This window comes from Eleutherodactylus coqui, chromosome 11 (genome assembly GCF_035609145.1).
Source record: "Eleutherodactylus coqui strain aEleCoq1 chromosome 11, aEleCoq1.hap1, whole genome shotgun sequence".
Taxonomy (NCBI): Eukaryota; Metazoa; Chordata; class Amphibia; order Anura; family Eleutherodactylidae; genus Eleutherodactylus; species Eleutherodactylus coqui.
Window position 1 is genome coordinate 83,801,451 of NC_089847.1, and position 12,346 is coordinate 83,813,796.

General features: G+C 39.7%; 1 protein-coding gene across 1 annotated transcript in view; it reads left to right on the forward strand.

Moving 5' to 3' along the window:
- Positions 1-10,967, forward strand: part of LOC136581732 (mucin-5AC-like) — a 35,064-nt gene extending 24,097 nt beyond the window's left edge. Inside the window, exons 35-51 of the mRNA XM_066582356.1 lie at positions 81-264; positions 846-1,053; positions 1,364-1,542; positions 1,837-1,906; positions 3,078-3,178; positions 3,737-3,768; positions 4,674-4,851; positions 4,951-5,055; positions 5,991-6,031; positions 6,133-6,261; positions 6,367-6,465; positions 7,039-7,158; positions 7,254-7,352; positions 7,567-7,686; positions 9,137-9,176; positions 9,557-9,674; positions 9,937-10,967. Of these exons, the coding sequence (XP_066438453.1) occupies positions 81-264; positions 846-1,053; positions 1,364-1,542; positions 1,837-1,906; positions 3,078-3,178; positions 3,737-3,768; positions 4,674-4,851; positions 4,951-5,055; positions 5,991-6,031; positions 6,133-6,261; positions 6,367-6,465; positions 7,039-7,158; positions 7,254-7,352; positions 7,567-7,686; positions 9,137-9,176; positions 9,557-9,674; positions 9,937-10,189 (2,076 nt within the window). The 3' untranslated portion in view covers positions 10,190-10,967. The remainder of the gene's footprint in view (positions 1-80; positions 265-845; positions 1,054-1,363; positions 1,543-1,836; positions 1,907-3,077; positions 3,179-3,736; positions 3,769-4,673; positions 4,852-4,950; positions 5,056-5,990; positions 6,032-6,132; positions 6,262-6,366; positions 6,466-7,038; positions 7,159-7,253; positions 7,353-7,566; positions 7,687-9,136; positions 9,177-9,556; positions 9,675-9,936) is intronic.
- Positions 10,968-12,346: the final 1,379 nt, after the last annotated feature.

Sequence of the window (12,346 nt, forward strand, 5' to 3'; positions counted from 1 at the left end):
CAGCTGTTTTTTACATTGTATCTGACCACATAGTTACAGTATCTATTTGCTACTTAACAATTTTAATCATTTGCCTACAGATTAGATTCAACCAAGAATGGGTAACTCCTGGGTTCACCAAGGATGGCATTACTGTAACAAGTGCCGGCATTAACATGATTGTGGAGATCCCAGAAATTAATGCCTTTATCTCCTTTAGTGGAATGATCTTCGTTATTAAATTGCCATTCAGCAAATTTGGTCACAACACTGAAGGACAGTGCGGTATGTGATGTTAACATTACCTTCTGTTTTCTTTTAAATAAAGTTTTTTTTCAACTCTAAAAACTACGACTAAAGCATAGTTGTGCCAAGAACATGACTCTTCTACCTATGTTCTATTAGAGCACATGAATGCCATTAAGTAGAGTTCCATGCTCATAATCCACCTCTATGGTTCCCTGTTTCTTGAGGATTTTGAGTTGCCCTTGAATAACAGGATGGCTATTCATCTGAATGGCCATCCTGTAATACTGCATCAAAATCATCTTTTTGAAGAGGGTGGCTTGAGCAGAGTCCGGGACAATTAGCTGCCGAGGCACCGCATTCTGAAAGGGGTTGTATCTGGTGACACAACCCATTACAACAGTGAAGCCTCATCATACGACTGCCTCTTTACCTAGACTAGATTTTCTGTAAAAAGGTTTTCCGTTCCACTATATAGTATACTATGCATACTGGCCATCTTCTTTGAGTAGACACCACCCCCACCCCCCACCCCCCATAGAAGACTACTTTTTCTATGCAAATTTGGATGGTGGTCTCAAAGAGATTTCACAGTATTTTTATGTTCTCTTCCAATACAGGTACTTGCTCTAACAACGGCACTGAAGACTGCAGAATGCCAGATGGTAAGATAGTGAAAGATTGCTCCAAAATGGCATACCACTGGAAGGTCAATGATAAGGACAAGCCATATTGTAATGTGCCACCTCCAACATTACCACCTAATGTGCCTACGACACCACCTCCAAAATGTGAACCATCTGCTCTCTGTGATGTCATCTTAAGCGAGTAAGTCAGAATAATTTAATTGTTCAATAGATTTTATATCATAGATATATGATAATACTATTTATATCTTTCTTCAAAGTTGTTATTTAATGATGAGAAAATTAGGTCTGTTTTTTTTTCTTGGAACAGCACCACTCTTGTCCTCAGGTTGGGTTTAGTATTGCAGTTCAGGTAGATGGTGCTGAACTGAAATACCAGACCCAGCCAATGTGCAGGAAAGCTTTTGGTCACCATACTGGTCACCGTAACAAGATCTAATCTAGTAAATTAAATAGAATTCTATGCTAAATACATCTTTCTATTTTCAAAGTGTCTTTGCTGAATGTCACAAAGTCGTTCCTCCAAAGCCTTACCATGAAGGTTGTGTCTTTGATGCCTGTCGCATACGCAATGACACTGTACAGTGTTCCAGCTTGGAAATTTATGCCACGTTATGTACAGCCAATGGAGTCTGCGTGGACTGGAGAAACAAGACTAAAGGACATTGTCGTAAGTATATTTCGGTCATATATTCAATGTTATTCACAACCCAATGGGAAGATCTAGAAAAACTTATCTAAAGTAAATTTTTGGAGTTGTCTGAGCGACCCAATTAGACTGCAGTCTTTGTTTTTCTATTTTCTAAGTAGCTTTAGAAAGTAAAGAAAAAATTGCATTGGGTTGCTAGAACCAGTGTCTTGAGCCTTTCTTTAAGACTGAATTTTTATGTTATTGTATGGCTGTGATAATACCAGTATGTTGTCCAGATTGCGATCTAATTTGCTCTTTTTGTATGAAATATAGCATACAATTGCCCTGCCGGAAAGGTATACAACGCTTGTGGAACAATGCACCCTAAAACCTGCGAGAACAAGTAAGAATCCCTCCATAAAAATGTTTCTATATAGTATTACTGTAATTATTCATTTCTGTGTAAGTGAAATATAAATTGGGACACTGGTCCTGTCAATGAATAAGTAAGATTTTGAAAGAATTGATTCATCAGGATTACCCCTTTCCATATTCCCTATTAGAACATATAGATATTATAGCAGGCAGTCTTCTACTTGGATCCTCCCTCTGTTAGCTAAAGCTGTAATCGCTATGTGTGATAATGTAAGGCTGGATGCAGTAATTGCAATTTTTGGGTATTTCTGAGACAAGATCTGTTGCAATGAGCTGATCACCAAGCCGGCTTCATTCATATGAATTATCATCATAAGAGAGAGATTTCCTTTAAAGTTACTTTTACATGGCCCAACAGTCACTCAAGTAATCATTCAAACAAGCGATTACAGGTGAGTGTTGACTGTGTGAACATGAAATCTGATAGGGCAAGTGAGCGACAAGTGAGTGTCAAGTGAGTTTTCAGCTCACCTAAAAATTGATTGATTGTTGGTTCCTATAAACAGGCAGTCATTCATCTATGAACGTCTCTCTATATACTTGGAATGAAGCCGGGTGGCTGGAAGAGATCTCAGGCATATTCTACCTCCACTCAGAGCAATGATTGCTGGGAAGACTGTCAGGTGCTTTAAGGAGTTTTCCCATGAGTTAAAATTTCTTCACAACCACTCTGTCCTTCCTGGTTGCTGCTGATGAGGACATGTGACTGCTGCAGCCAATCACTGGCTACAGAAGGTCACTACTGTGGCAGTGATTGGCTGCAGCAGTCACATGTCTAGGTCAGCAGCAACCAGGAAGGACAGAGTGGTTGTGAAGCAATTTTAACTTGTGAGAAAGCCCTTTAAGTTCTATGTAAAACTATCCTAAGACTGGGCGGACTGATTTATATTCATAAGCATAAAAAGGCTGTTTTCTGAATAAAATTAATCTATACACAGATAAGGTCACCAGGATTTGAGTATAGGATATTTTCTGTAGATAACATGATATTTCATGAACTGACTAATATGCCCATAGTATTTGTTTATTATATAAAGCCATATAGGGTTAAGTATAGGGTTTGTAGGCTTTGAATAATATGCACCATATGTCTATGCATAAGACGTATATACATGTATGTGTTTTTACACTCATTGCAGGGAAGTTGAACACCTCAGCACCGGACAGACTGAAGGCTGCTACTGTCCCAAAGGAACCACACTGTTTAACTCTTACACCGATGTCTGCGTCAAGAGCTGTTGTACGTATCCACATGTACCATTGTTATAAATATTCATAGAAAATACGATCTATAGAATATCTAGGTCTACAAATGAAAGCAAATTCTGATTGCATACTCGGGGATTAAATTAGTGGTTATTTCAAAGATTTGCAGCGATTTGGATGAACTTTCACAATACATCTTACTGCATTAGGTAGCTAGTTCTTTCCAACCATAAGACTAGAAGTTTATATTTCTAGGTCCCAGGCTGAATGTGGGCTGTTATGTGGGTTGTGATGTGGGGGTATAGTGAAGTGGATAGGAGAGTAACATTCAGAAATATGACAAATAGAGATGATGAAAGAAGGCAAGAGATCTTAGCAAATTGATGACCAGGTGACCAAAGACAGTTCTCTATAGCTACCGAAATGATTGGTTATAACTGTAAAAACCTGTCCTGAGTGTCATTAAAAAGAGCCGCCCTCAAACAATGGTAATAACTTATGTGCATGCTAGAAACTCAAATGAACTGTAGCACATCTTTGTGAAAGAATTTTGAGGACTAAAACTAATATGATTTTTTTTATTTTCTTCCAGCTTGTGTTGGCCCAGAAGGAATGCCAAAAGGCGTAAGTAGCATATAAACTTCATAAACTCATTAAAGAAGCTATCATATGTAACAATACAGAGTCAGACCAAAAAATCCAACAGTGGCTGAGAAATAAAAGAGAAGAGGAAAAGAGCAGACCCATAGGGCATCCAGCCAATAGAGCAGACCCATAGGGCATCCAGCAAAAAGAGCAGACCCATAGGGCATCCAGCGAATAGAGCAGACCCAAAGGGCATACAGCAAATAGAACAGACCCATAGGGCATCCAGCAAATAGATCAGACCCATAGGACATCCAGCAAATAGAGCAGACCTATAGGGCATGCAGCAAAAAGAGCAGACCCAAAGGGCATCCTGCTTATTAGAAGGGTTCCTTGACAATAGGCTATTCATAAAGTGTCTGCCTGTCTACCACAGTGATCAGCTGTAATCTGTGAGGAACTGTGGCAATTTTAACATAGGGTAAGTTGAGCATTATACAGTTCCCAGTCTAATTAGTTGTAAGTAATGCAGAACAGGATAACAGATACTCTTTATAGGCTCTCTCCTCCCTGACCAAGACATAAGGATCCTGAGCAAAGGACTCCCTCTATTAACCAGAATTCCCTTATCATGTATATGAAAATAAGTTTTCCAAACTAGGTGACCCCTTCAACCCTCATTGACTTTAATAAAGAGAACCCATGCTTGCTCAGCTGGCACCTTCCTTTCATGCCCTTCTTGGTCACCACTATATATTCTACTTCACACAACAGGTTGACAGGACCCCATACTCATGATAAGTGGGATTCTCAGAAAAAGGAACTCCCAAGTATATCAGTCAATCATGATGGATCATGAGCGTCAATAGTCGAAACACACTTTTAGGTGTAACAAGTACAGTTTTATACCAGATGAAAACAATTCCTGTGCCTTATGTTCACAGCCTGGAGAAACCTGGACAAGCAGCTGCAAAGAATGTACCTGTGAAAAGAACTCTCTTACTGTACAGTGTAAGGCAATGACATGTCCTCCATTAGTTGACATACCTTGTAAGAAGGAAGGATTCATTATTGAGACCCTGCCAGATCCCGAACAGCCTTGCTGCATGAAGAATGAATGCTGTAAGAAACATTTTGATAACATTTGTTGACTACTGAATCTTTGAAATGATTGTGAATGATTTATTGATATGGACTCAACCAACCTCCCTCTGTCTGTAGACTGTAACAGCACCTACTGCGTGGAGAAGGAGAAGAAATGTGCAACTGGATTTGAAGCTGTCCCTGTACTTTTGGCTGGTGATTGCTGCCCATCATATGACTGCAGTAAGTACTACAGATGGCAATATAGTATATATATTTGATTTCCATATCATCTACAATTTCTAATAAGCCAAACTTCATGTTCTTAGTGGAGCACCTCTTCGGCCGAAATAAATTAATTGACCACAAACATGTTTTTTCTTCAGGAGTTTCTCTTAGGCTGCTCATACATATTAGACAGCTATTGGCCCAAAGCTTTTTCAGCCAACGGCTATCTTTCCGAAGATCCCATACACATACAATCCCAACTCAGCCGAGCATTCAGGTGTCCAATTCAGCACTCAGTCGGGAAGCAAGCTGATGCTAGAGCTTATCTCCCAAGGATTTGGCAGTTGACATCCAGCTGTCCAATGCTTATCCCTCCCAACATGTGCCATTGGGGGAGATTTGGGAGGCTCCATGCACTTTAGATGATCAGTCAATATCAATAAAATCAGTGAGTTTGGCTGTTCTACGTGTAATGTATATTGCCACCCCACAACTTATCTCAGTGATACAGCTGATATTTGATTGAAATCATTACTCTCACTATATAAGGAATATCAACCAGCTTTGGAATGCATGCACCTACCAAATAAGTAGTACGCTGCTGGTAAAGATAAAAAAACAGATATCTGATGGATATCTAAAAGACCTTATATTTTTGGTGTAGAAAGCTCCTTTCTTTAAAGCTGAGACAGCATACGTCATTTTAACAGTTGTATGAACAATGTATTTTTCTCCAGTTATGCAGCCGTGATAATCAGGGCCGTGTAACGGGACAAAACCAAACTATTGATTTTAATGGATTTCAGTAGTTTCATTTTCACTATCTGCATTCTCTCCCGTTAATTGTACGGGCAAGAAAAGATGGGGCAGGACCGATCTTCCCGCTATTTAAAAAAAAACAAAAAACTCTTGTATACTATTCTAATATACATTTCAATCTTCTCCAACAGGGCCATTGCGAGTCTGTGTATACGATGAAATCATGTACAAAGTAAGTGCAGCAACAGAACCTTTTAAAGTCTGAAATGAAAGAATACGGTTTACAATTTAACAAATGACTATATTCTACTGTTTTTTTTTTCTTTTTAATAGCCCGGAAGTAAAATCCCAGAAACCAAAGAGTCATGTTCAGACTGTGTGTGCACAGATCAGAGGAATAAGGACACCTTACTATTAGAAGTGCAATGTAAACCCATTGAATGCAAAGTAGAATGTGGACTGGTAAGTGCCATAATCACACACTTCCTTAAACCTTCACAAATCATACTATATGGGCACTAATGCTTTACCGGCTTTATCATTTACCAATTATTTTGCACCTTTTAGGGAACTGAACTCGTAACTTCTGAAGGTGACTGCTGCGGCAAATGTGAACCTGTGGCTTGTATAGTAAAAGCCAAAGACGGAACCACAACGATTGTGAAGGTACTTTTTGTGATAACTACTTTACAATGGGGATGTCGTTTTCTTACAAAAAACATTGAAAAATATACTTAAAGTTGACAAGGATTCAGAGTGGTACAGAATGTGACATTTCCACTTAGAAAAGTGTTACCGAAGGTCCCACCAGGCATCAATGAGAAATTTGGCCTTCAATAAATCTGTTACCTGCTGCACAGTGGAGAGATATTGGCACAGCGCTATCACAGGGCATCAGTATTACAAGAGCTTCTCCTCTTAAGATATGCTGTAAAATGATTACTTAGTTATCTCGCTTGGACGATGATGGTCCATAGCGCCGATCTAGAATGAACTCGATCGAGAGCATTGTTCCATTCAGTGTTGATGTCGGAGGAGCTACCGGGGGGCATAAGTTTTGCAATGGGGGCCCTATGACTCTTGTGTATGCTCTGGCTATATCTGTGCTCTACACCAGTATTTCTGGCTGTACAGATGGCCACAGGGGCATAAAGAAAAAGTTTCCTTCTTTCCACTCCAACTGTAGCCTTTGAATACTACATCTAGGTAGTGCAAAACCTTTACTCTATGTACTTACAGCCTAGTGAAACATACAAACCAGAAGATCAACCATGTGTCAAGATTGAGTGCCACGTCATTGAAGATCAGTATGTGCCTGTGGAAGTGAGAAGAACTTGTCCCATTGAAGACTGTCCAGTGGTATGATGACTTTAACATAGCAACGTATCTAAAACACATACTCTATACTGACCATCAGACTTTGTGAACTAAACGAAGGATACTGTTTTCCCCAGGGTTCCACATACAAGACCCAACCAGGTGAATGTTGTGGAACATGCGTACCAGTCGCTTGTGTGATCCATCTCAGTGACAACACAACTAAACTTCTGCAGGTATATTCAACAACTGCATCTCTACATCTTTCTCTTTGCTTTAATCTTCAATGCCTTAAGTATGACCATCCAATAGAAAATGCGTAAACCCATTGTACCATATAAACTAAATATCTTCAGTATATAAGCAATATGTACTATAGTCTCTATTGATCTGTGCACATTTCCTAGCATACAAGACATTCATCATGAGACTGTTAACATTTCTTTTTAGCCTGATGAACAGTACGCTCCACCAGAAGACAAGTGTTCCACCTTCTCCTGTTCAAAAACCTATGATGTCGTGAAAAAAACCGAGACATGTCCAGCCTTCGATCGTGCAAATTGTCTAGAGGTCTGTTCATCCCTGTAGTCAAATGTTCTGTTTATAGAGTAGACATTCCACGCTTTAAAGGGGTTGTCCCGCGCCGAAACGGGTTTTTTTTTTTTTCAACCCCCCCCCCCGTTCGGCGCGAGACAACCCCGATGCAGGGAGGTAAAGAAAGCTCACCGGAGCGCTTACCTGAATCCCCGCGCTCCGGTGACTTCTCTACTCACCGCTGAAGATGGCCTCTTCCTCCGTGGACCGCAGCTCTTCTGTGCGGTCCATTGCCGATTCCAGCCTCCTGATTGGCTGGAATCGGCACGTGACGGGGCGGAGCTACACGGAGCCCCATAGAAGACTGCAGAAGACCCGGACTGTGCAAGCGCGGCTAATTTGGCCATCGGAGGGCGAAAATTAGTCGGCACCATGGAGACGAGGACGCCAGCAACGGAACAGGTAAGTATAAAACTTTTTATAACTTCTGCATGGCTCATAATTAATGCACAATGTACATTACAAAGTGCATTATTATGGCCATGCAGAAGTGTACAGACCCACTTGCTGCCTCGGGACAACCCCTTTAATCGATTTATATCAAGTTAGTTATCCCGTAATGACATATAATTCTCAGGGCATTAGCAAAAACAATCTTGTTTGCTATCTCTGATATAGAAATAGATTCAAGACTGGAAAAGGTTTTTGTACATAAACATGTCTAACAGTGACATACTGCCGTCCATGATTTTCTTGGGTTGTAATAACAGAACAGGAAACAAGGATGAGTAATAAGCATATAGCACACTAAAAAATACAATGTTATATGAATTTCAATCATTTCAAAGTGGCCTTCTAGTTATGGGGCAGAATTCTGTCCCGGGCCAAAGGGGCGGGGGGTATATTACCTCGTGATTGAAGTCCTCTTATGTCTCTGCAATCCACTGACTCCGAGACCCATTTTTTGCCATGTAAATGGCCAGCACAATTTTCTACCTACCTAATGCATACTGTGCACTGCTCTTTGATTGGCCAACACTACTCACATATGAGCAGCCCTGGCAGCCAGATTAGTAGTCTGAGATTACCAATGCACTGTGGGAATATGCCAGTCTCAAGATTGCATCGGCCATCTTGGATAGCCAAAAACGGGACCGGGAACTGTTGGATCAGAAGGCTCGCAGAGAACAACAACTGCAGCTAAAAGATCCCCCCACCCTCTTTGGTCCTGGGATTTAATTTTATCCTGAAAGCACAGGGTCACTGCAAGTGTTTTTCTAAAGTTTCCATGTATAATATGAAGAAATTAACTTCAATAAAGGGAAGTGATCATGGCTTCACATGCCTATAATATGTGGCATTATTACTAGTACCGGTAGTAGTACAAGAAATTCAATTTCTGTGAAGATAAATATATGTTACATTGTATAAATTAATGAACCCATTTTCATTTACATCTTTCTTCTGATCTGTGTTTGTTGTGCAGGGTACTATCAAATCTGATGGCTGCTGTGAGACTTGTGAAAGTAAGTAAACTTTTATAAATTCTACTAGTCATCATTAATTGATTCTTTTCCATAGTTTCAATAAATAAGCATAGTCCAGTATACAGCTCTATATAGTACAAGAGTATAATAGGATATACAAAAGATAACCCACTAGAAGAGATCAAGCTCCACTTGGGTATTTCACTTTCTGTTATTTTGCATGCATTAGACAAAAATACTCCAAAATACAATAACCCTGATTATAATGCCATATAAGGCAATTACAATAAATGCAAAAAAACATAAAAATGGGAATTATTGATCCTTGCTGAATTCTAAGGCACTTATACCATTACCTTTAAACTGAACTTTCCTTGATTACTTGCAAGCTAGTAATAATATTCACCTTTCTATTAAAGCTGGTCTGAAAGGATGCGGCGTTCATAAACAGAGCCAGCGTATTAAGACCAGCACTTGTGAATCAGATGAGGTTGTGGAGCTGTCCTTCTGCGGAGGAGCCTGTATGACATCATCCAAGTAAGTAGTTACCATGAAAGGTTCTTAAACATTTCCTCTTCACATCTATAACTTTTTAAGCCACTAATGGAGGCAAGGAGAGATATTCATGATATTGGGCATATTCGTTGGGTTGACCCCAGCGAATGTCATGCATGGCAATACATTAGGTTATTTCCTTATACATCATAGCATTGCTCAATGCCCTACTGAGTTACAGATCAGGGACTTCAATGGGACAGAAGCACGTTACCACTTTTTAAAATCTACTGTTTTTGCTCAGGTACTCTGCTGAGGCGAAAACGATGGAGCACAAGTGCAGCTGTTGTCAAGAAGTAAAGACCAGCAAACGGCAAGTAAACCTGAAGTGTGAGGATGGAACCACCACGGTCTATACCTACATATATACAGAGGAGTGCGGCTGTACCCACACTGAATGCCAGAACGAGCAGCAAACCTCCAGCTCACAGAAACATGAGAAGGTCCAGACCGAACAGGAGGTCGACCAGGAGCAGCAGAGTCAACAGACCAACTAAATGACAATATCATCCTATCTAAATGAATTACACTGAATCAGAACGTTAATATGAACTCTGACTAAATATCATATCTAACATGCAAATACTCTGGAAAGCATACTCTACCAATGGGTTTCAAATGAACGCTTTACTTTTTGACTGCCAAGAACTTCTCACGATGCTTCAAAACTTTCATCTACTTACATTACGGGACTTCTACATTTTGCTGGGCTTGTGTTAGACAAGCCAATGTTTGAGCTTACAATGTCTTACCCTTGTAATTTTGCACAATAGCAATACCTAAAACCTATAGTCCAAACATTTAGACTGAGTACATAGTTGATATTTGGCCATTCTAAAAAAAATAGTATTATGGCAGATTCTTCCGTATATTGATTACTAGTGTAGAGGACATCATGTATATTGTAGTTTCCCTTAGTAGTACCTCCATAGGAGAAATGACCCTCAAATAGAAGGTTCAACCTCAGGTCCATATAAGCATTTCATGAGAAGAAGTTAAATAAGCTGCTGCTCCATGTCGTCCTGTTTACAAGATAACAGAATTAGCTCAATGTGGTTATTTTATCTGAAACTAGCTAATAGGCAAATATGAAGGACGGTGTTACTTTTTTCTTTGGTTTTATTTAATGTTTTTGATTCAAGGATGTCAAATTCTTGGTTTTTTTTCTAAAGCTAAGCTCTTATCTATTTATTTGTCTGGATGGAGATTGCTGACATGTGTCTATTTTCTTTGTTCTCCGCCATTGGAACCAAAGAGTTATGTGTTTATTGTATTTTCCAGAGTATAAAATATGATTTTGATTAAAAACCTTTTAAGCATTTTACAATGTTGCTTGACTTGGTTTATGCTCTTTAGAGGCTCCCAGAGATACTAGATTGAACCCATAGCAGCCTATAGCAATAATATGGTCGCATGTATGCACCCTATTAAATTAAAATTGCATGGGTTACTAGGTCTTTAATGGAATATTAGGCATGGAAAAATACATCAAACCACACACGCCCCAATTATACCGTACCTATTGTTAGATATAGGCACAAAGTCAAGCCTGGGTTTTTTCGTTCCCTTTGATCACCATCTCTAGAAGGCAGACTATCAACCTATCACAGTTCCAACCCCAAAGGAGAAACAGGCAGGGATATGGTAAAAAAAGGATTACCGAGTGAACAATTGCATAAATCAAAGATGTAGTAACGAAATCGCATATTGTTTACCTTGTAGTTTTGGCACCACACTGTAGATAGTTATAGGGGAGCTGGAGAGGGTTCAATGACAGCCAACAAGATTAATAAGATAGACGGGTCTGTTACTCTAAAAGCCTAATAGGATTTAGTAAACTTGGAAAAATAGTATTTTGGAGATGATCAGTTTAAAATGTTGTATTACATATAAGATGTAAAAGATTTAACTTACAGGATCACCATTTCCTGGGAATAGGTGGGCATTCCAGGCACACCAAGGGCACCGTTCACTTAGTTAAATGTGGTGCAACTTACTGCAACCAGTTTTATTTGTTATGCTGTTAAAGGTAGAACATAATCAGTACAAAACAAAAATCTAGGCTGTCTGGCCACTCGCTATGCAAAAAGACATTAACACAAGAGAGTTGAGCCTGGTGCGTAGCATCCTAAACAAAATGCAACAGCTTTGTCCCAGGCTCCTCTTGTGAACTCTCTGCACTTCTGAAGCACACCTCAGATCATAGAATAATAGAATGGTAGAGTTAGAAGGGACCTCCAGGGTCATTGGGTCCAACCCCCTGTTCAGTGCAGGATTTACTAAATCATCCCAGACAGATATTTGTCCAGCCTTTGTTTGAACACTTCCATTGAAGGAGAACTCACCACCTCCCATGGTAACCTGTTCCACTCATTGATCACCCTCGCCGTTAGAAAGTTTTTTCTAATATCTAATTTGTGTCTCCTCCCATTCAGTTTCATCCCATTGCTTCTAGTCTTTTCTTGTACAAATGAGAATAGGGCTGATCCCTCTGCACTGTGACAGCCCTTCATATATTTGAAGACCGCTATTAAAGGGGTTGTCCCGCGGCAGCAAGTGGGTCTATACACTTCTGTATGGCCATATTAATGCACTTTGTAATGTACATTGTGCATTAATTATGAGCCATACAGAAGTTATAAAAAGTTTTTTAC